The 23926-nt window shown below is 37.0% G+C and overlaps 1 protein-coding gene across 3 annotated transcripts in view; it reads right to left on the reverse strand.

Annotated features, from left to right (window-relative positions):
- Positions 1 to 23926, reverse strand: part of KIDINS220 (kinase D interacting substrate 220) — a 174665-nt gene that overhangs the window by 125439 nt on the left and 25300 nt on the right. For all 3 annotated transcript variants that reach the window (XM_027840312.1, XM_027840310.1, XM_027840309.1), the window contains exons 5-10: positions 19621 to 19719; positions 18417 to 18518; positions 16322 to 16420; positions 14011 to 14208; positions 4941 to 5039; positions 436 to 534 (exon numbers count right to left, since the gene is read on the reverse strand). In XM_027840312.1, the coding sequence (XP_027696113.1) occupies positions 436 to 534; positions 4941 to 5039; positions 14011 to 14208; positions 16322 to 16420; positions 18417 to 18518; positions 19621 to 19719 (696 nt within the window). The remainder of the gene's footprint in view (positions 1 to 435; positions 535 to 4940; positions 5040 to 14010; positions 14209 to 16321; positions 16421 to 18416; positions 18519 to 19620; positions 19720 to 23926) is intronic.

Below are 23926 nucleotides of genomic sequence, written 5' to 3' on the forward strand. Positions count from 1 at the left end.
TATTATAATAATATAATATTATATTACTATTGCTAAAATACACTTCAAGTTACCAAGCAGACACAATAAAATGTAAATCTGAAAAATATTGCAGACCAGAACTGTATACTCACAACGTGGATACTTTCCACAGTTACTTTCCAATATTCAAATATATCTGTATACATATTGATGGGGGCATTCCCTCCAACAATGCCAATCCCATCTACACCTTCCCATTCTGTGCAACTCTTAATCACGTGCTCCCATGATATTAACCATAATTTATTGTAGATAAATTAGGACTACCTTCACTAGAACAGTATCTGACTGAAGATTTTCAATTATAAGAGAAATAAAAAAAAAACATTAACTTTTTTTTTTTAATGATATGATGAGACCAAGGGAACTAAATATTTCTGTTTTATTTGAATTTTTATTAAGCTAAACACATACCTTTGAGCATATTTCAGTATCTGGATTGCACTGCAGGATATCTCTCACCATTGCTGCATTGCCTTTTTCAACAGCCCAATACAAAGCAGTTTTATTATCCTATAAAATAAGAAGATATTTTAATACAAAACATAATGCAAAAAGTGGTATTGTGGGGATATTAAATATCATTAATAACATTCATGGCAGAAATAATAAATATTCACTTTAAAGTATGCATTGTGTACCTTTTATTTGAGCCTAACAACAATCCTATAAGGTAAGTACCAGAGTTGTCATTTTACGGACAAGAAAACTCAGGCAGAGATTAAGTAATTTATTCACAATCACACAGCTAATACCTGTCTCCATCCCATCTTTTCTATAAAAGTCCCTCATCTTAAATCTCTCCTTGTCCACTAGTTGCTTTTCTACTGCCTACAATCATGCCCATGACTGCGCCATCCTTAAAAAACCGTCACTTGATACATCTAATCCCATTCACTATTATTCTCTATCTCTCCCCACTTTAGTGCCTACACTCCTTGAAAAAAGTCTCTCAGCAGTGCCTCCACAACTTCTCTTCTCACTCTTTCTAAACCTTCTGTAAGCTGGTTTCTATACTCACTATTTAACTACAACTCTCTCCAAAGTTACCAATAATCTCTTAATTGCCAAATCTAATACTTAAGCATTAGCACTGTGCTTGTCACATAGTAGATACTTAATATTTCCTGAGTGATTACTGACTGATTTAATGACCTACTCTCAAGCCTGATACTCCCTGACCTTACTGCAACATTTGAGTCTACTGACCACCTGCTCTTGCTGGATGTTGTCCTCTCTAGGTTTTGGTGACAATGCTATCTCCTAGTTCTTTTCTCATTTGTCAGAAGGCTTCTTCACAGCCTCCTTTTGTTAGTTCTTCATCCATACCACACCCTCTAACTGTGGGTGATATCCAAGGCTCAGTCCTAGACCCATTTCTCTTTGTATTTGACACTATCTTACTTGATGATACCATCAGCTCCAAAAGGTTCAAATATCTACAGCCATATTGATTTCCATTTTCACATATGCAACCTTAACCTCTCTGTTAAGCTGCCTCTTGGACACCTAAACTGGATGTACACTGGATATCTCAAACTCATTATGTCCAAAAGACAACTCAGTATCTCTCTGTCCCCAAACCTCCCCACTTCTAAACTTCCTTACTACTGCTGAGGGCGTCACCTTCCTCCCACTCACCCAGACTTATGACACTCCCCATTTTCACTCATTCCACATAGGCAACCGACTGTCAATTCTTATCATTACTACCATCACAATGCCTCTTATATATGTCCCCTTCTCTCCCATCATAGAAAGGCAAACCTAGCTTAGGTCCTTAACACTTGTCACTTAAATTACCAGAATAACCTTTTAATTATTCTTCCTGTATCAAGTCTCTCCTCATTCCAATCCTTCCATTGTGCTGCCAAAATTTTTTTTCAAAGCATAATGTAAGTCTAGCCTGCTGAACAAACTCCAGGAGCTTCCTGTTACCTCCAAGATCAAACAGAAATTTCTCCATTTTACAATTAAAGTTCCTCATAACTTGACACCTTCCAACCTTTCTAGTATTCTAACGCTCTCCTCCAGCCATATTGGTCTACTTACTGTTCCTAACACAAAATGTTTAATCCAGCATCTCCGTGACTTTGTTCTGGCTGTCCCCCGTGCCTACAATGCTCCATCTCTTTCTCTCTAGCTCTTAAGTTTACCTGGCTTCCTTCAAGGCTTGGTTCACACCCCACCTTCTATAAAAGGCCTATTTTGGTGCCTCCAGTCGCTAGTGCTTTCCTCTCTTAGATTACTTTCTACCTACTCTGTAATTACCTTGTATTTCTCATATTATCTGCCTTATTCAACTGTATATTCCTTCAGGGTAGGGACTGGGTTGGGTTTTTTTGGGGGGTGGGTGGAGGGTTGGGTTTTTTGCCTTTTTTTGTATCCTCATCCCTTAGCACAATACACAGTATATAGTAAACTTTTAATAAATGCTTGTTGACTGGCTGGATTAAGAGGTCTCTGGTCTCCTTAGAGAGAGTGGTTGCAGTACAGTGGTGACTTCAAAGCTTGGCTGTAAAGGGTTAGAATTAATAAAGAGCGGTAAAAAATGGAGGGAACTAGTATAGAATACTCTGGGAATCCAGCAGGGAAACAAAGGGAAGATTTAAGACAAAAGCTTCAAGGTTTGGAAGAGTCAAATAAAGGTTTTCTAAGAAAAGGGGATATGTGAGCATGTTTGTAGGCAACAGACAAGGAGTTAGCTGATAGGGAGAATCTAAATCACTGGAGCAAGCTCCTAAAAGAGACAGAAAGGAGGCAACTGTAGTGGTTAGAATGAGCAAGGAGAAAGGCAACCTGATTCTCTGCGTGTAAAGCAAATGGTAGGTGAAGATATAAAGCAGTATTAATGTGTGATGAGAAATTAGGACCTCAATTTTTTCAGCAGAGTAGAAGGAAGTCACTTGCTGAGTGAGAAAGGGTTGGGGTAAAGATGGGAGCTTAAATACAAAAGTTTAAGAGAAATGCTGTGGAAGCATGTTCAATGACAGTAGTACAAAAGAATAGCTAGAATAAATATATTTCTACCCAGATGAATGGAGACAGAATACACAGTCTTTATGTGCCTTTGAGACATATTGCAATAAAAATATAACATGGCACTATGCAGTAAGGTCAGCTATGGTATGACTGCCACAATTCATTGCATTGGTTTCCTACTGCTGTAGCCCTTAATATAATATTCAGTATTTAGGATTTTTGTAACTGCAAGTACCATCTTTCCTTGGTGAATGTAAGTGAATTAACACTGCTTTTTAGACAATATACAGGTGCTTATGCACATTTATACATTGATATATTAATAGTTTTCCCCCTAAAATTAAAATCATTGGTGTATTAGTTTTTTTCTCCACTACTTTCCCTGCATCCTTTTTTTTTTTCTTCCAGAATCTAAGACAGCATTCACATATAAAAACCCAAGGGAAAACTGTAAACCCTCCCCTCTCTCCAAGAGCTTGTACCCTTTCATATAAGAAGACATCCTGAAGTCATTCTTCTGGTTAACAACCAGGTTACCAAGTTAAAGAGAGAGAAAACACCTTTGAGATAATCACACTTATACAAACTGTTTATTATTTTCCATACATTTACAGATTTAATTGATTCCTCTATCTTTGCCTTATACTACTAAACTGGCTAAGACAGTCCCTCGAATCTTCAAAAATTCATACTTCATAAGTAAGTATCAGCCTAAATCCAAAAGAATGAACTTAGATTTGAAATTTAATAAAACACATTTTCTTAAAAATCTGGTTTGGAGCAAAGCATATATCTTTAATAATTTAAAAGATTTCAAAGTTTGTTGGGACTAGATACTACCTCTGCCAATGAAGACTGCAATTCCTCCACGTCCAAGAATACGGTTTTGTAACATGCTGTAATCAAAAGTTTACCACCTGGTAGATAACCTTCTTATAATCTCAGGTGCCCCACAGCACCTGAGATCAAAGATAATACATTTTTCTCACCCTTGCTAATAAACCTTCGGTAGTGTGAAATAAAATGAGCGTTATAATTCTGTGTCCTTCATCCTACTTAAATTAAAATTACAATTCTCAATGATTTCAAAGATTAGAACTGCTCACATGGTAACAGACAATACCCTGTTTCCCCAACACTCGATGCCCTAGAATCCCAGGTAACCAAGTAACTGGTAAAATATCACTGAGCCTGTATCACTGACATATCACTGACCTTTCCCAAACAAAAAGGAAAACTGCAAACCATCTTTGCAACTGCTACCTTCCTCTCAACCAAAGATGATCTGATTCAGATTTCAAACTCTACAGCATTTTCAGTCTTTCAGTCTTAGTCACAAAGAATACCCTCCAATAAGTCTCATTCAGATATATGTTTTGTGCACAGGTTCTACCTTTTTCTTTCTTAGTATGGACGCTCATTACAACTCTTCTGGAGAGGCATATGCTAAAAAATGTAGAAATTAAAATGGGTAGAAGCTGATAAATTCTAATTTTTATCCTAAGAAAAAAATCCTACAAGCTAATAAAAATAACCCTATTTCAGATAGCATGGAGCAGCAGATAGAGGGCTGGGGTTAAAGCCAAGAAGACTTAGGTTCAAAGCCTGCCTCTGACAAATGCTGGCTATGTGACTCTCAGTAAGCTGCTTAACTCTCAGTCAATTCAATGGGCAACTCTCTATAAACTGCAGAGAAGATTTGCACCAGCAGAGAATACTCCCTTCAGGTGGGAATTCCTTATCACAATGAAATCACAAGTCCAGTCCTTACTCCTATATCTGATTCACAGGATTTTTTCCAAAGAAATTTTAGAATAACAAAAGTACACAAAAACCTGCTAGGTTTTACAAGTTAAAGTTTTTGGTTTTTAAGATAGTGGATGTTTGCTAAAATATCACATTTGTATTCTAACTAAACATAATGTAGTTATACTTACGTGTCCTCTAATATCTATGTCAGCATATTTGTGTAGGAGGGCTCGAACAATTTCAACATGACTACCCCTGACAGCACCAATCAGCACAGTGTCCCCACTCTGAAAAATAATGAATTGATGATGAGAAAGAATGAACTTAGATTTGAAATTTAATAAAACATATTTTCTTAAAAATCTGGTTTGCAGCAAAGCATATATCTTTAATAATTTAAAAGATTTCAAAGTTCGTTGGGACTAGATACTACCTCTGCCAATGCAGACTGCAATTCCTCCACGTCCAAGAATGCGGTTTTGTAACATGCTGTAATCAAAAGTTTACCACCTGGTGGATAACCTTCTTATAAGCCTCTTTAAATTTAACAAGGCTGGTTCTAGGATGACACTCATCTGAAGTTTTTTCACTTTGGGAGAACATGCTAAAGTTTGTATCTTGCTGGTACAGCTTTAGAAACTACAGTAATTGCTTATGCAATCATGAAGCATCAGAGTATAACATTAGGGAAAGGCAAACTATCATTACTGACACAGCGGCCAATACATGTAACATAAATTTGGAAATTATAGCATGATAAAAATATGTTGGAATAAAGATTCAATGATAAGTGCAAAAAAAATGTAATGGTCATCATGAAATCTAGAAAAAAGAGTTAGATAGTAACACCCTGTCAGCATGTCTCAGTCCCATTCAAGGGGGACTTATTTCCATACCCTCCCCTACAATCATATAGTACAGAAGGGTAACTTCTTAGAAGGCTACCACACATCCTGATGAAAATACTCCTCATATGGTTATATGACTCTCTTTACTCCATAACTATTTTCAAAATGTAATTTCTGATCATTAACTTGGTTCTCCCAACTACTCTGGTACTAAGAAGAGAATAAATATCCTGAAGAACAGAAATAAATATTTGAGTTTTGTGAATGAGAAATCCCATACAGAAAATTAATAAGTTCATTTTCTGGTTTACAAATGAGTTCTGTATCAATTTAGATAGCAGTGATTTCAGGGCAATGTTGACTCAATGCTCAAAGAACTGTCCATTGAGATCTCATGAAGATTTGGAACCATGATGATAAACAGAGCTTAATGCCAAATGAGACCTAGCTGAAAGAGTCAGCTGGCCTTCGTCTTTATTACAATATGTTTTTACTACCTAGAAAAGAACAGACACAAAAACTCACAAAAAAAATTTCCTTATGATAAGCTTCCCATAGCTCATCTGTACTAAAATCAAAATGATATATCACCTATCTAGACCTCAACATGACAACATCAACTATCCAGAATTGTTAAGAATCAGGAGACAAAGCCCTCAAAAGAGCCGTCTAAGAAGCCAAAAGGGGTCACAAAGTCCACGTGCTAAGGTTCGTGCACCTTATTCACAGGAGTGCTTGTTAAATCGTCTCCACAAAATCTACTCATTCGTATCTGATACACAACTCTACTGAGCTTGGTTAGCTAGTCTCTAAGGGCAGAGAAGTACAACATGCCATAATAGTAGATACGGACCTGGTCTTCGAGTCAGGAAGACCAAGGTTCAAGTCCTGCCTCTGACACATATGAGCTAAGTGATCAAGAGCAAGATATTTAACCTATTAAGTGTCCCACATTCCTGAGAAAAGATGTTACAACAGATGAGCTCTCATAGGGCTTTAAATTCCAGACTAAGAAAATTTACCCACTATTTTATCCCAGAAAATGGTTTTTTGTTTGTTTCTTTTTTAACTTTTATGCCTGGTCTTGGGGATCTTAATCTTAATTGTATTATAGAGTAGCCAAGTTGAAGAGAGGTCAAATAGGACAAGACTTGAGGGGGCAAACACACATTAAGCTGTTAAGCTATCACTGCCAATCCTAGGAAGGAGTTTCAGTTCAACAGCAGGGTTAGAAACTAGAATACAGAGGTAGAAAAGTAAGGAGAAGTGAAGAAATGGAAGCAATAACTGCTGATGACTCTTTCTAGTAATCTAATTGTAAAGGTAGAATTATTATAGGATAATGGCTTGAAACAAGGTTGAACATATTTTCTTAAGGTTAGAAAGGTATGTGCATGGTGACATAACACAATAGCTCATATTTGTATAGTTTTTAAGGTTTACAAAGTATATTACATACATTATTTCATATACTTCTCATAATGACCCTATGTGGAAGGTGTTATTATTACAATCCCCCCCCCTTTTTTCTAACAGATAAGGAAACTGAGGATCAGAGAGATTAAGTGTATCTGAATTGGAATTCAAATACAAGTTTTCCTGACTGTAGTGTTCTATCCCCAATACCAAGCCACAAGGAATCAATAGATAAGGAAAAATTTTAAATTAAAGAAAGAGAATGGCCAAAAGAGAGAGGAGAGGATAATACCAAAGGCACAAGGAGGATTAACTTTGGGAAGAAGGACCCCCTACCTCTTTATAAAAGACCACAGGAAAAGAAAAAATGAGCAAGGATGTAGAGGTGTTTTAAGGTTTGCAAGAGGAGAAAAGAGACACATTATGTCCATTTGGACTTTTTTCTCAGTAGAAGGAGAGGTTCTCTATTTTAAGAGAGAAGGTAGTATGGGGGGGGGGGGGAGTCCTGAGGAAAGAAGAGAAAACTTAATGCAGCTATTGTGGGGTATGTGACAAGGACTCAATCAGAAAAAAAAAATTAAAAGACTGCAAAGAAGCAATAAGGGCCCAGCTGAGATAAGAACATAAATTCATAATGGATCTTGTTGGGAGAGTTACATGACTTTTTCCAGCAATGTTCAATAACATGATAGTACAAGAGTTCTTAATCCAGGGTCCACGAACTTGAATTTTTAAAAATAATTTGATAACTTTATTTCAACAAAATTAGTTTCCTTTGTAATCTTATTTATTTTATTTGAAGCATTTAAAAAAAGGGGTCTATAGGCTTCACTAGACTGTTGGAGTAGCAGAGAAAAGAGAATGGTACAGATAGCCCAGGGTAGAGCTTTGAGTGGGAAAGGCAAATGAACATGGGATTCTGAGGGAGGCAAAAATGTCAAGTGAAATGATCGACAATGAGAGCCAGACTACGAAAAGAAGAAAGGCCAGATGGAGGGTAATAGACTGGGAGAAGAGGAAAGGGTAGAAGGCTTGGATGATGTGGTAAGAATGTTTAAGAGAAGTGAAGCTGAGCGAGCAATAGAAAGATAAGTTATGTTTAGAGAAAAGACTTTCAGAATCCAAGATCATACAAAAGAGCTAGTAATAGATGATGGCAAAACATAAAATATGACTACTCCTGTAGGTGGCCGAGGTAGAGAGAAAATGTAAGTCATAAGAATGGTGTTCAAAGTGACATGAATAATGTGTATACCGAAATACTTCAAAAAGAGGGTAAGGTTTAGAGTAGAGAAGAAAAATTATAAGCCAGACCCGTATCTGAGAAACTCCTTGAGAAAAGAAAAGATCTGGAAGCTGACAGACTTCAACAAAAATCTTTACTAGATGTCAGAGGCAGAGGAAGTGAACCTTAAAAGTAAGAAAAGTTGTTCAATGACAGTGCAAATGTATGGTCTGGAAGTGGCAATGAGGAAAAAGTATATCTGATCTTTCCTCCGGCCCATTGTGTTAGGGGATTAAGAAGGAATGCCCCAAACTGTAGCGATAGGACAAACATGCATTGTTTTCTAGAGGGATCCAAATTTCCATAAATGCCATAAGATGGGAAGAATGTAAGAGTAAGAAATCTAGGATGAAAGAGAGTTTTTAAATGATAGTATCAGGATTACAGAGGGTACACATAATAGAAGGGAAGGTTAGAAGAGGATGAAGACTGAAGACAGAAAAAACTGGAGTGAATGGAGATGAAAAAGTAAGGAGTGATCAGAAGAGGGTTTGCATCTCAGAAGCTGGCAACACTAAAATCAGGAAGACTGGGGAGGATGAGGTGCAACGGGGCAAGTAACAAGTCAAGATCCTTAGTTGAAAGAAGTTGGCAGATTCAGAAGGTGGCACCTTCTCCCTCCAATTCCAGAAAAAAGGGAATTAAATTAGGAAAAGTTACCAAGTTTAGTGTCTGGGTCAGTAAATACCTAAAGACTAGATCCCCAAGAGCCAACTGGGCTCAAAAATTACTCCAGTTCTTTTGCTTCCTCTCCAGGCACGGGGGATGATACACACCCAGAAAACATCCAGAACAATGAGATGGATTTGGCTTTTGGCTAATTTGGTACCTGAGGTCCTAATTCTAGATCTGAAGTCTGGGCATGAGATGGTTAGTAGAGAAGTGACATATTGTTACTTACATTAGTTTAGTAAAGTAGGACTGGGGAAAGTAGTCCCTCCACACAAGTAGGTAAGATCTTGGGTGAAAACACTTCCAAACCTGGTCCTCTGGCACTCAGCGGTAACAGAGGGTTGAGACATTGTTGTTTTCTTAGAATGGTTAAGGAAACCAAAGAAGAGGTAACATTTTCTCCATCAGCAGTAGTAGGTTCTTTTAGAGGGGTAGGGGAGGCCTCTAAAATCCTCAAGAATGAAGGCCCATTCTCCCACATAGAGTGATAGGGCAGGAGACCTGGTGTCCCCATTTACTTCAGTGTTCAAAGGTTAACAAAGCTAATGGAGAAAGGAATACTTGCTGTGGGCAGGAGCCCTTGGACTACCAGCATCCCCCTCCTATCTGGGCACTCTATGATGACATGCAGACCTCACTTTAAAAACAAAAACTCAAAATTGTTCCTCCCCAAAAAAAGAAACAAAATGTGCATCTGTAAGTGTGGAATACAAGGCATTGATAAAGCTGATAGTTGAATTGAAGGCAATTATTCTAATTAGGGACCTAGAAGTGGAAAATAATACTTATTAAACTTGAAAAAATAAGGCGTTTTGTTTTGTTCTAACCTCTTACTGGTTAATCTTTTAAACAGTTTGTTTTTGTTTTTTTTTTTGGTGAGACGAATCGGGGATAAGTGACTTGCCTAGGGTCCACACAGCTAGAAGTGTCAAGTGTCTGAAGCCGGATTTGAACTCAGGTCCTCTTAACTTCAGTACCAGTGCTCTATTCACTGCATCACCTAACTGCCTCCTTAAATACACTTTTAACATAATACTAAATACTCCGACTTAGGACAATTAAACTAAACTATTAGATTGAGAGCAATTAATATTAAATTGCTGATGTCTGTGGTAATGTAAAGTGAGCAAGAAAAGTAAGGGTAATCACATACTAATATAACATGAAGTTTTTAAAATAACAAAACCACAAAACTTTGGCATAAAATGTAGTTTTTAATGATGCTGATTTCAAAATGTATTTTTAAATGACTATGTATAAACACTGCATTTAGAGATAGGTATCATGGTAGTAGATAGCTCACTTTAAAATCAAGAAGATAGGCGGGGCGGAGCCAAGATGGTGGAGTGAAAGCAGTGACTTGCTTGAGCTCTCCCCCAAACCCCTCCAAATACCTGTTAAAAAATGGCTCTAAACAAATTCTAAAGCAGCAGAACTAACAAAAAGACAGAGTAAAACAAATTTCCAGCCCAAGACAAACTGGATGGTTGATCAGAAAGGTATATCGCGCCTGGCGGGGAAAGGAGCATAGTTCCGCGTGGGCACGCAGGCCACAGTGAACCTGGAGCAGGCCTCAGAGGACTGAATCACAGGCAGCTCTGGCGGTTCCCAGACTTCTCAACCCATGAACTCCAAAGACAACTTAGAAGGTCAGTGGGAAAAGTTTGTGACTCCGGTGAGAGAAGGAGCTTGGTCTCAGCCGCAAGTCCCAAGCTCGGCTTCTGGGGCAGCAGCTGCCTCTTGAGCTTCAGGCCCACAGACTGAGGGGGAATCCAGTGGCTGATCAGAGGGGGATTGCAGGGATCTCTTTGCCAGAACTGAGGCAGGAATCTCTTGCTCTGCCTGTGCTTGGATCTGGGTCACAGTTCTGAGGGGCGGTCCTGGGGCGAAGAGGAGTGCTGGCGTGGTGGAGTTTGTTGTAGTAGTGGAAGGAAACACCTCTCCCCTTATCATACCACCCTGGAAGAACTGAAAATTTACAGATCCCTAGAAGTATCTCTGAAAACAGCTGTACAAACCCCCAAAACTTGGGACAGTAAATTCTCCACATTGGAAACAGACTCTGACCTTAACAAAGAGTTTAAAACTCAAGTAATTGGCAGGGATTATGAGTAAGCAGCGCACAAAGAGTCAGACTATTATCTTACTTTGGTGACAAAGAAGATCAAAACATACAACCAGAAGAAGACAACAAAGTCAAAGTTCCTACATCCAAAGCCTCCAAGAAAAATATGAATCAGTCCCAGGCCTTGGAAGAGCTCGAAAGGGATTTTGAGAAGCAAGTAAGAGAAGTAGAGGAAAAACTGGAAAGAGAAATGAGAGTGATGCAAGAAAATCATGAAAAACAAATCAACAACTTGCTAAAGGAGACCCAAAAAAATACTGAAGAAAATAATACCTTAAAAAATAGCCTAACCCAAGTGGCAAAAGAGGTCCAAAAAGCCAATGAGGAGAAGAATGCCCTAAAAAGCAAAGTTGGCCAAATGGAAAAGGAAGTCCAAAAGATTACTGAAGAAAATATTCCCTTAAAAATTAGAATAGAACAATTGGAAGCTAGTGACTTCATGAGAAATCAAGACATTGTAAAACAAATCCAAAAGAATGAAAAATCAGAAAACTGTGAAATATCTCATTGGAAAAACAACTGACCTTGAAAACAGATCCAGGAGGGAGAATTTAAAAATTATTAGACTATCTGAAAGCCATGATCAAAAAAAGAGCCTAGACATCATCTTTCAAGAAATTATCAAGGAAAACTGTCCTGATATTTTAGAACCAGAGGGAAAAATAGAAATGGAAAGAATCCACCGATCTCCTCCTGAAAGAGATCCCCAAAGGAAAACTCCTAGGAATATTATAGCCAAATTCCAGAGTTCCCAGGACAAGGAAAAGATATTACAAGCAGCCATAAAGAAACAATTCAAGTATTGTGGGAACACAATCAGGATAACACAAGATTTAGCAGCTTCTACATTAAAGGACCGTAGGGCATGGAGTATAATATTCTGGAGGGTTAAAGAGATAGGATTACAACCAAGAATCACCTACCCAGCAAAACTGAGTATAATCCTGCAGGGGAAAAAATGGTCATTCAGTGAAATAGAGGACTTTCAAGCATTCTTGATGAAAAGACCAGAGCTGAATAGAAAATCTGACTTTCAAATACAAGACTCAAGTGTAACATGAAGAGGTAAACAGGAAAGAGAAATCCTAAGAGACTTATTAAGGCTGAACTGTTTACATTCCTGCATAGAAAGATGATATTTGTAACTCATGAGACTTTTGTCAGTATTAGGGTGGTTGGAGAGGAATAAATTATATGTATGTACAGATAGACAGAGAGAGAGAGAGAGATGGAGAGATAGAGGGCACAGGGTGAGTTGAAGATGAAGGCGCCATGTCTGGAGAATAAAATTAAGGGGTAAGAGAGGATTATACTAGGAGAAGGAAAAAGGGAGAGGTAGAACGGGGTAAATTATCTCACAAAAAAAAAAAAAACCAGAAAAGAAAAGGCTCTTACAGTGGAGGGGATATGGGGGAAGGTGAGAAGGAATGAGTGAATCTTATTCTCATAGGATTTCACCTAAGGAGAGAATAACATACACACTCAATTGGGTGTGGAAATCCGTCTTACCCTACAGGAAAACAGGTGGGGAAGGGGACAAGAGAGTAGGGGGATGATAGAGAGGAGGGCAGACTGGGAAAGGGGGTAATCAGAAGCAAATACTTCTGAGGAGGGACAGGATCAAAAGAAAGAATAAATGGGGGGGCAGGACAGGATTAAGGGAAATAGAGTTAGTTTTTCACAGTATGTCTACTATGGAAGTGTTTTGTATAACTGCACATGTACAACCTATATTGAGTTGCTTGCCTTTTCAATGAGGGTGGGTGGGGAGAAAGGGAGAAAATTTGGAACCCAAAGTTTTAAAAACATATGTTTAAAAAAAAATGTTTTCACACACAACTGAGAAATAAGAAGTACAGGAAATGGGGTACAGAAATCTATCCTGCCCTACAGGAAAATAGAAGGGAAAGGGGATAAGGGAAGGGGAGGAGATATAGAAGGGAAGGCAGACTAGGGGAAGGGGTATTCAGAATGCATGCCATCTTGGGGTGGGGGGAGGGGCGAGATGGGGTGAAAATTTGGAACTCAAAATGTTGTGGAAGTAAATGTTGAAAACTAAAAACAAATAAATGTATTAATTAAAAAAAATAAAATCAAGAAGATACACCTTAGACATATACAAAACCAGTGTGACTCAGGGCAAGTCACCTAAACTCTCAGTGCACCCAGGGCCCTCTATAAGACTGTAATTTCCCCATCTGTACTTTAAAAAAAAAAAAAGGCATTTCTTTCTAGGAGCTCCCCGTACTTAAAAAAAATCACGTTTGGTCAAAAAAAAGCAAACAATTTTGCATTTTCTGCATACATGCTGTTTCTCTTAGTAGAATGTGAACTCCTCAAAAAAAAAGACTAGTTCTTTTTTGACTTTTGTCTTTTTTTTTTGTTAAAGGGGCCATCCCTTGACTCACTCCTTAAAGAGGCCTACTCACTGAATGTGCATTGCCTCATTCAAAGTGAGAACCTGAAATGACCTTAATTTAAAAGGGCCAAGGTCCCCCACTGCATCCTGGGCCATCTCTAGTCATCCTGATTGCTATCTGGCCACTGGACCCAGATGGCTCTGGAGAAGAAAGTGAGGCTCGTGACTTTGCACAGCCCTCCCTCATTCAAATCAAAGTCAATTGCAAGTCATGCCATCATTTCCCTGATGTGATGGTCCTCTTCGAAAATGAAGGACAAACCACAACACACAATCCCAGCACCTAATATAATGCTTAACGCATAACAGAAACTTAATAGATTCTTGGTGAATAGAAATGAATTAAAAGAAATTTGTTAACTGATGGCAAAAAAAAATATACTAAACATCTGAGGAATATATAACACAAGTATGTAAGATATTTTCTAATCAACTTCATTGGTTAATGAAGTTACCCTTCTTCAGAAGGAAATTTTTATGACTCATCACTTACCCTATCAGGAATATTCACATATGTTCCAGCATCAAGTAAATCCTGTACAATTTCAATGTGACCCTCCTTTGATGCAATCATCAAAGCTGTATTTCCATCTTTATCTGTTAAATTCACATTTGGATTCCTTTTCAAAATTTCCTTTACTGTCTGTGTGTAGCCACCCTTTACTGCCACAATAAGTGCAGTCATTGAATTCTTTAATTAAAAAAAAAAAAGATTATTAGTGCATACTGAAGAAGACCACTTACACTTCTAAGACTGTCATTCTCAAAAATCTGATATACTTGCTAAAAGTCCTTTAGTATTAAAATGCTCAAGGAAATAATAAACCAAAGAAATATTAATGATATTTTAATGGCTTTGTGATCTCATTGATGCAGGTATTGCAATATATCTACTAATCATAAAGAAATAAAATGCTCAGTTGTTAAAGATTCATTACTGAGTTCATTACCTCTTCATACCTTGTGTTTTAAGAGTTAATATATAAAGGCCTATAATACCATCAAGTTTTAAATAACAATCAAAACTACCTGTTTTGTTAAATCAAAGTCTGACATACATAATCAAGATGTGACAATATGCTCTAACTAAAAATCAAAAATAAGTTATTGATTTCAAATTACTATCATGTTTTTTTATAAAACATAATGAGAAAAACATTCAAGAATATCAATATAACAGTTACAAACCAATATCAAGAAATATAATACATTTTATCTTTCAGATTAATTTAAAAACCATATTAGTGTCTCAGCAACTCTCCTTTTTCTGAAATGGCGCTCTTTTTCAGGTCATGACAATATACTATTTTGTACTCTAAAAGAGTGACTGTCATTCCCAAACACCTGTCTTTCTACAAGGAATTCACTTTGTCTCAAGCTTTGACTCCAAAAAAAAGAGTGTAGGGATTTTTAATTTCTCTACCTAAGTTAAGTAATTCCCACATGAGGATTTGTGATCTCTTTGGACTATGACCTTAAGAAAAGTCATTCAGTCTCTCAAGGTTAAATTTGAATTCAAGTCTGAATCCTGTGATTCTTTGGATTCTACCTCTCAAGGCTGGGTAGACAGCACTTTATAAACCTGTAACATATATAAAAATGAGTTGTTAATGTAATTATCCAGATCTCAGGTTTCAAGAACCAATTAACATAATATGAACTGAGGGTTCAACAAATTCCATAATGCCCATGATGTTCTTTAATTTTAAAAATCATGCTGTCTTCTGACCTCTGCTTCAGCAGTTACTAACTATAGAATATTATCAATAGTTATGCAAAATATCCATTTATTCATCCAACAAAGTCTACCCTATCCAACTATACATCATCAGATACCAACAGAGTAACATGTAAAAACTAAGTGAATGATAAATGTTTACTGAATTAAGTAGCCAAAGGCTTATGCAAACAGGTGGTTATAATGCCATTGCCTAAAATCATGTTATAGTTCTCAGAAAATTTTATTTTTATTTGGGGCAGGTAGAAAGCTGACCCTCAAGAAGCTAACACTGGATCAAAGAATCAGGCAGTGAATTATCCTTATGGTAGTCTTATAACAATAAAAAATTATGGTAATCTCTCCTATAAATTCCTGTAGCACTATACTTATACCTTTACCCATAACACATTTTCATAGCATTTCATTATAGGCTATTTTATACTGTCCATGGAGCATATGTCCCAATTAAAACTCTTCAAGGGAAAATAATCTTAGGTTCCTCTTCAATATCTCAAAGTATTATGTAGCATAATGTTTGTCACTAATGGATGATCAAAAGACATATGCTGATGCGCTTAACAACGTACAAAGTTTCACCTTCGATTCTACGCCAGTTTTAATCTGTTTACTCAGAAGGCAATATATGCTATACGCTGCCAAATATAAAAATAATATTCATTTAAAAATGTTTAAGAAAGTCTTTTAATGTAGCATACAAATAATCTTTGAAACTATGGATTTGAAAATAATTTGAATTATTTTTCTGCTTTACTTAGAAATTTTAAGTTTGCCACTTACTAAAATTAACTTTAGGCTATAAAAATATTCATGTTAACATTAAATTCCTAAATGCAAAAATTTAAAACACAACATGTAAGTAATCTACTATGTGACTATTTTACAAGAAAATTTTTTCCATATTAATTTCATCTAAATGTGGAAAACAGCTTCATATACATACAGAGATATTTATTTTCACTGCCTAAAATTTAATCTCCTTTCTCCTTTGATAAAGAAAAATATGATGTCTTATGGCTCTTCCAGTTTTAACACATATACACGCATACACACACACACAACTTACAGCTCCTTCTTGATCAACATCTGCTCCCATATGCAGTAAGTGCTTAACACATTCCAAATGGCCCTTACGTGCAGCCCAGACCAAAGGGGTGGTTCCATACTGTAATGTAAATTTAAAGTTATTAACATGTATATATTAAGTATATGTCAGTAAAAAAAAAATTCACATTCAATTCAATTAAAATCATACTTTGAAAAGATTTATGTAACTGTTTATACTACTTATGTCAATCTTAGAACTTCATTCATCACTTGAGTCATACAAATTCATGTCTCCATTAGGCCTTTATTATTATTTGGTAAATCTTTTGTTCATTCTTTATTGACTCCCTATTTTTTTCTCCCCTGTAATTCCAAATTTTTTTTTCACATTCCTCAATCCTCCAACCCCACCTTTGCCTTCCTTACTCTCAGCAGATAAGCTTGCCTCCTGCTCTACTGGGAGGATCAGGGATGTGTAGTACAAGATCCTTCATCATTCCACCTACTCCATTTACTGAAAACTCAGTATTTCCATCTTTTAAATTCTTTTCCTTTGCCTCCTGTCTCAAGAGAGTAAGAGTGACCTTCTTCTTAAAGCTAACCCCTACTTTACTACGTTCTTGATCCTCATCCTCTCCTGACTCCTCTAGGGCCTTGCTTCATTAATTAAACCATTTTTTGTTATACTTTCAGTTTCCCTAGTTCTACTGATTCTTTTTCTTCTGAATAGAAATATGTTTAAGTTTCCTCATCCTAAAAGAAAAATTCTGCCCTTAACTCTACTACCATTCTCCAGTGACCTATTCTGCTTCTCTTCTAGTCTAATCCCTTCATTTCACGAAGAGAAAATTGGTCCAAAAGAGGTTCAGTGACTTGCCCTAAGTCACGGGTATTAACAGAACACAATTAGAAAGAAATTATATCAACTTTCACAGATCTGCTAACCAAAAAAAAAATATCACAAGTCCACAAGATATGTGTTACAAATGGATTATTACACGAGAAATGAACATGCATATGGAACTCCAGGTGCAAGGAGTTCACAACCCAAACAGAAGCCTGTATATTTATGAAATTGAAACAAAGGGAGGAGGAGGGATAGCAATCTCCTCCTAAATGCATGGGAAGAAGAAAGTAGTAGGGATGGAGAAAGGATTAATCCCCTCTGGAAGGGGAGAAAAAAGGCAATGGCAAAAGCAGCATTCTTTTCCCTTGGGTACTGCTAGACACAAAGACAGGATAGTCTGCTTATCTACAAGGGTCCCAGCTGCACAGTTTCTCAGTCTGGAGCAGACTGACTAGTTCCTGTCTTTGTAGCTGGTTTAACTTCTAAGGACATACAGGGAATCCAGGCAGGGGTGTAAACATCAAATTATGTCAACTCAGGGGAGAGGGGTGGGAAATACTCTGGGTCCTGTGTTTCTGGAAAATATGACAACTCAAGAAGACAAGGGGTGCCCCTTAACAGATCGAACTATCACTTCTATGCGACTCCAAAAGCTACATCTCCAACCTTAATTAACCATTTTGATGCTGAAGATTAGATTGGCTACTATATATCTCCATAAAAATATCCTACCATCACCTCAAGCTTAATGTGTATTTATCAACTTTTTCTCAAAACCACCTTCTCCTTCAGATGTCTCCTAGGACTTTTAATGGCATAATTCTCTCAGTCAACCAAGCTCAAAACTTCAGAATTATCCTTGAATCTTCACTCTCTCATGCAATCAAGAAGGCCAGGTAAGTCTAACTTGATTTCTTTCCTTTTTGTTTCTACTGCCACCACCTTAGGGGAATAACTGTGCCACCACCTGTGGGGGAAAAGCAACACTGGAAACCTGACTCTGACACTTACCCTCTTTTAAGACTTGATATGACCTAGAGGAAATCCTTTAGGCATGTGTTGGTAGCTATTACTATTCTTTATTACTTTTTGGTAATAATACTCTGCAATTTTTTTCAGGCTTTTAATAAACTTTCTCTCTCAAATACCTAGAATATCAGTCTTTAACGCCCTCAAAACCGTGCACACAGTAACGTCCTAGTTCTTGTAAACACCAAGAGGGGCATGATATCAACTCTAATTAAGAACAGCTTTAAATTAAACCTACCTTATCAGTACAATTGACTTTAGCTCCATTTTTCAGTAACAGATATACAATATCTGCATGACCTCGCCCAGCAGCCCAAATGATTGGATATACATTGTATTGCTGAAACATTGAAAACATAAAGAAAACCTTAGGCTTAAGAAATAATCTTTTATGGTTATATATTTTGTATATTAATGGTCTTACACTTATATTTAGCAAATATTTATGTAATTAGTAAGAAGTTATCAAAAATACTCAAAATAAATGTCAAAAAAGCTAATGTTAAATCTACATATTGCATATCCCCCACAAACACACTTTTCTATACAGAGGAATAGCTTGAATTATTAACAAAAGCATTAAAAGGACACAATCAGTCTTAAAGATTTTATGTACCAAACACATTTCATTCGAGTAACTAGCTCAGCAGGTATAAGTCATAAGAATATAAAAGCTTTCTTTATCAGTCTTTCAAATAACTTAACATTCATAGTATAGAAGTACTAAATTCCACTAAAATCTGACATGGTATCTAGAATTTATGAGTATTTCTAAATGCTTAAGACACAAGGAATTTACTTTTCATTATAATTAGTGGGAATTACAAATTAATTAAACTCCAAAAATTACTTTTTTTTTTGAGACTCCTCATCTCGCCCAAACTATTCATGGGCCCAATCCCACTACTCATCAACACAGAAGCTTGTCCTGCTTTGTTTCTATCCTGGGCTGGTTTGTCCCATCTAAGGCAGTCTGGTGGTCACACGCTCCCCGAGGAGATCATCATACTGGTGCCAGACTTAGTGTAGATACCCAACAGGTTTCAGCAGCTCAGAACTCCTATATTCAAGTAATTCATTAGACTGAGCATTCTTAGTGCCAGAGATTGTAGGTATATGCTACCATGCCTGGTGAGATCACTTACTATTGAACATATTAGCATTTTACTTTTGTGATTTTTTACAAATAACATTAGAGTCTTATGGTAACTGCTAGCAAATAATTAGAAAAAAAATTTTTTAGCAGCATCTCATTGTTTGTTGTTCATGATAATCTTTAGCATTCTATCTATCCTGCAGCTGTGATGAAATTTTCTTAAATGGAACAACTATTTCATTAACATTAATTTTTATGTAATAGAAAAGATAAACTCTAATCAATTTCTAGTATCCAGAGAAATATGATTGTTTACTTTTGCAAATGATTTTTAATGAAAGCTTACCAGTCCAGTGACATTTGGATTGGCACCTTTTGAAAGGAGCAAGTCTACTACTTCTGTATGGCCTTTATAACATGCCCACATAAGAGCTGTCCATCCTCCCTAAAGAAAACAAAGAACATTATAAAAACTTCTATTTTTTTCCAGTAGAGACTTATCAATAGGCCACTTAGTCTATGACACAAAAGTACTTACATATATTAGCTACCACTAATTCTAATAAAATCATCATGAGGAGTGGAAGAGTAAAGAGCAGATATAATACTATGCAGAATTGAAATTATTTTCCTGAGGTTATCACAAAACCAACAATAGTACAGACACAGGAATCAGGTCTGTTAACAGTATTATAGTCTACTGGGATTTTCCAGATAATAGAATTTTGAGATAGAAGGGTTGAATAATCTAATTCAATCATTTCTTTTTACAGATGAGGAAACTGAAGTCCCATGATATCATAAGGAGTACACCTATGATCTGAACCCATGTACAATGTACTCAACATCTAGCACCCTTTCCATTACATCCCACTGCCTTTCCTTACAGTGTTGCCATAAGCACTCCTCTATAACACTGAACTTGCAATAAGAAGAATATGTTGTATTAATAATTGTTCCCTCTCAGCAAGCACACCCACCTGACTAGATGCACTACTGCTACATTACATTACATGGCTCACTCTGGATCCAGAGGCATTCTAAAGATTACAAGACACCACAACATATCAAGCTTTTGAAGCTCCTCTTCCTTAGAGAAGGTTGTAACATATCATGACTTTGGACCAATCTCTTTAAACCCTCCCGAAAAAGATATCCTGCTCTCTAGGAGATTAAATTCTTACATTTATTGTTAAAGGTCTATTAAGTACTAGGTGTGGTGGATATAAAGACTCCTGCTATCCAGTAATACTGACATGTAAGACTGTGGAGAGAGAGCAGACTATAATGAAAAAAGCACTAGACTCGATCTCAAGAGAACTGGGTTCAAACCATAACTTAATACTTCTTAATTCTATGATCCTGATCAAATCATTTCAATTCCCAGAGCTTTAGTTTCCTCATCTATAAAATAACAAAAACTAAATTATTATGGTTTATAAATACTAATGGTTAAGTGAACAGGTTTACAGGCATTTCAATCACGTTACATTTTATAGGGTTAAACAATCAAATACCTCATAATAGTGAAAATGCAATATACAATCCAAAGAGATGAACGTTAATCATTAAACAGATCCCATGGAAAACTCATAGAATACTGGGTATAAATTAATAAGGAAACATAGTTGCTTCTCACTATATTCGTCTCAAGAATTCATTCTGCATACTAGCTAACTCTGGTTATATGCTCTGTGTACATGTCCCTGCTCCACCTGATAAGAGTATGTACTGTACCATCAACTTGTTCATCAGGCTAGCATACCTTATACTGATCTTTAATTTAGAGAACATAATATGGATCTCATATTCCAAACGCCCTATCAGCATGCTGCAGTATACCCTGGAGCCTTCCTAGGTCAGAGCCTGACGAACTATCTGATATTTTTCAATTTTGCTGGCTCTGGCTGACTGAAAGGCAGAATATCTTTTTTTCAAAGAGTATGATACCATCCATTATGGTGTTAGTACAGAAAACTGTCTAAGATTACTAAATCCAATCTGAAGGCCTCTCTCAGCTCTGGAAGTGTTAAATTCACCCAAATCTCAATTTGTTTGCTTCTCCTGGTACTTTAATGGCACTAGGTCTCTTTAAGAAATGTCTGTGCCATCACATAAGAGCCCCAATCAGGTGAGGGGCACAGTGGCAGAGGAGGACACATGGAGTATTTCATTTGATGCCCCACATAAACAATATTGCTTATCTACACAACCAAATCTCCTAGTCCCATTCAATGGAACACAGACCAGTTTGGCTCTGTGAATAGATCACCAGTCCGTGAACTGGGTAAAGGATCCCTCCCTCAAAAAATTTTTGAAGCTAAAGCCATCAAGGTAATTATACTTTACCCTAGTCAGGTTTGCAGAATAACTACTGTCTAAAATAATATCTCAGCACTTATTTCAAGTTCTTCTCCACTCCTTTAGGGTCAATAGACTATCATTCAGCCACAAAGCAAGGACACTATTATTTGCTCTCCACTCAACTGAAATTTTAGGTGATAGTCATCTCCACAGCCAAGACGAGATGTTAAATGCTACTGTGTTCTCGTTTCCCAATTATTCTTCCATGGAGCCATTTAAATCAACAGTTGAGTCTTCTGTTTGAGGGTCATGTTTGATTCTTTTCCTTGCTGTGTTGCTAAGAGAATGGCGGGACAATCAACTCAGATCAGCTGATGCCAGAAGCCTCATCCCATGAATCACCTGACTTATGTCTGCTGCTACAACTAGGGCAGTAGGTTCACTCACCCCATTTTATAGGGGAGATACGGAAGCTCAGTACTAGCTCTCTGAGGGAGCTGTAGTCATCTCTTGGCATTTTAAAAAAAACTTCTGTACAGAAGTTTGAGGGCACTCTTGAGAACCAGACAGTTCTTAAGGTGGAAAGAAATGCAGGGCAAGATGAAAGTTTTCTGCCAAGCAGCCAATTTAGACTTATCCGTGAGGTCTAAGTCTATAGTCATATTAGTTACTACATCCTTGACAGAATTTGTGTCATGGAACCCAAATGCGGACTGCAAGGTCAGAATAGGTATTTTCCTCAGATATAACTAAGGTCCCCTGATTTTGTATTTCAAATTGTATAAAGAGCATCCTCTTATCCCAATCATCAATCAATATGGACACACATTTGGTCTCATAAAAAGGCAATCTTGCCCATATGGTACAGCAATCTCACTTACACTGCCCAGCCAGGCTACCCCAAACATTTTCCTTTTATGTTTGGCTTCATGCAGGACAGACTACAATAGAAAATTATGTTCACTGTTGCTGTCAGTGGGCATGAAGCCCTTTTGATTCCTACTGATGCACCCATTTCTCATACCGCAATTGATGAGTCCTTTAGACAAGATGGAGGCATAAACCTTATCCATAATGTTACCCAGGGATATAGATCTACAGTTGGAAGGCCGATTCCTATTATCTTTTTTATATTTTAAAATAATTATTAACAACTGCCACTTCTTTGGGACACAGTTGTATTTGTGTGATATATTAAAAACAGTGGCTAAAATATGTCCCTCTGATTCAATCTTCTTTCAGATCTAGTATTTAATGCTATCTGGTCCCAGAGCTATACTATTACAGCATTTCAATGATCCCATAATTTGAAGATCACAGAATGGGTTAATTTGGTTTCAAGATATGCATGACTATAAGACTATAAGAAGGATGGTGCTGCATCTGAATACATTTTCAAAGTATTCATGCAATATTAATGTGTTAATCTGGCGTACTGGAGATATCTCCCTAACAGCACACAAGCAATCAATTCTATATAGTCTCTGCAACTAGGCAGCTTCTTCTGCACTATTTAGCCAATTAGATTTAAGACTGATTCAACCATGGTTACATTTAAAACCCCTCTGCACTCCTCTGATGGTCTGAAAGTCTGGTTCACTTTTACAATTGCTAAATGTTTAAATCCATTCATATTAGAATTCAGTTAATTATGGAATGATGGAATTACTAGGTGGGGCTTTATAATATAAAGTACAGCCATTAAAATAACAAAAAAGGAAAATAATACATGTTGGAAGGGATGTGGGAAAACTGGGACAATAATGTACTGTTGGTAGAGTTGTGAACTGATCCAACCATTCTGGAGAACAAATTTGGAAGTATGAACAATGAAACTATGCATATTCTTTGATTCACAGATAGCAGCTCTTTTTATGGTGGCTAAGAATTGGAAATTGAGGGGATGCCTATCATTTGGGCAATAGCTGAACAAGTTGTAGTATATGATTGTAATGGAATATTATTGTGCTATAAGAAATAACAAGCAGGATGACTTCAGAAAAACCCAGAAAGACTTATATGAACTGATTCAAAGTTCTTGTGGTCTTTCCTTTGTTCTCAAAGATCATGACATCAGGGAGATGATGACATGTCTTGAAATTGACTTTGATTTGAGTGAGGGAGGGCTGTGCAAAGTCACCAGCCTCACTTTCTCCTCCAGAGCCATCTGGGTCCAGTTGCCAGACAGCGATCAGGACAACTAGAGATGGCCCAGGATGCAGTGGGGGGCCTTGGCCCTTTTAAATTAAGGTTTTTTCAGGTTCTCATTTTGAGTGAGGCAATGCCCATTCAGTGAACAGGCCTTAAAGGAATGAGTCAAGGGATGGCCCCTTTAATAAAAAAAAAAA

Source organism: Vombatus ursinus, unplaced genomic scaffold (assembly GCF_900497805.2).
Source record: "Vombatus ursinus unplaced genomic scaffold, bare-nosed wombat genome assembly UNPS02014841.1, whole genome shotgun sequence".
Classification (NCBI taxonomy): Eukaryota; Metazoa; Chordata; class Mammalia; order Diprotodontia; family Vombatidae; genus Vombatus; species Vombatus ursinus.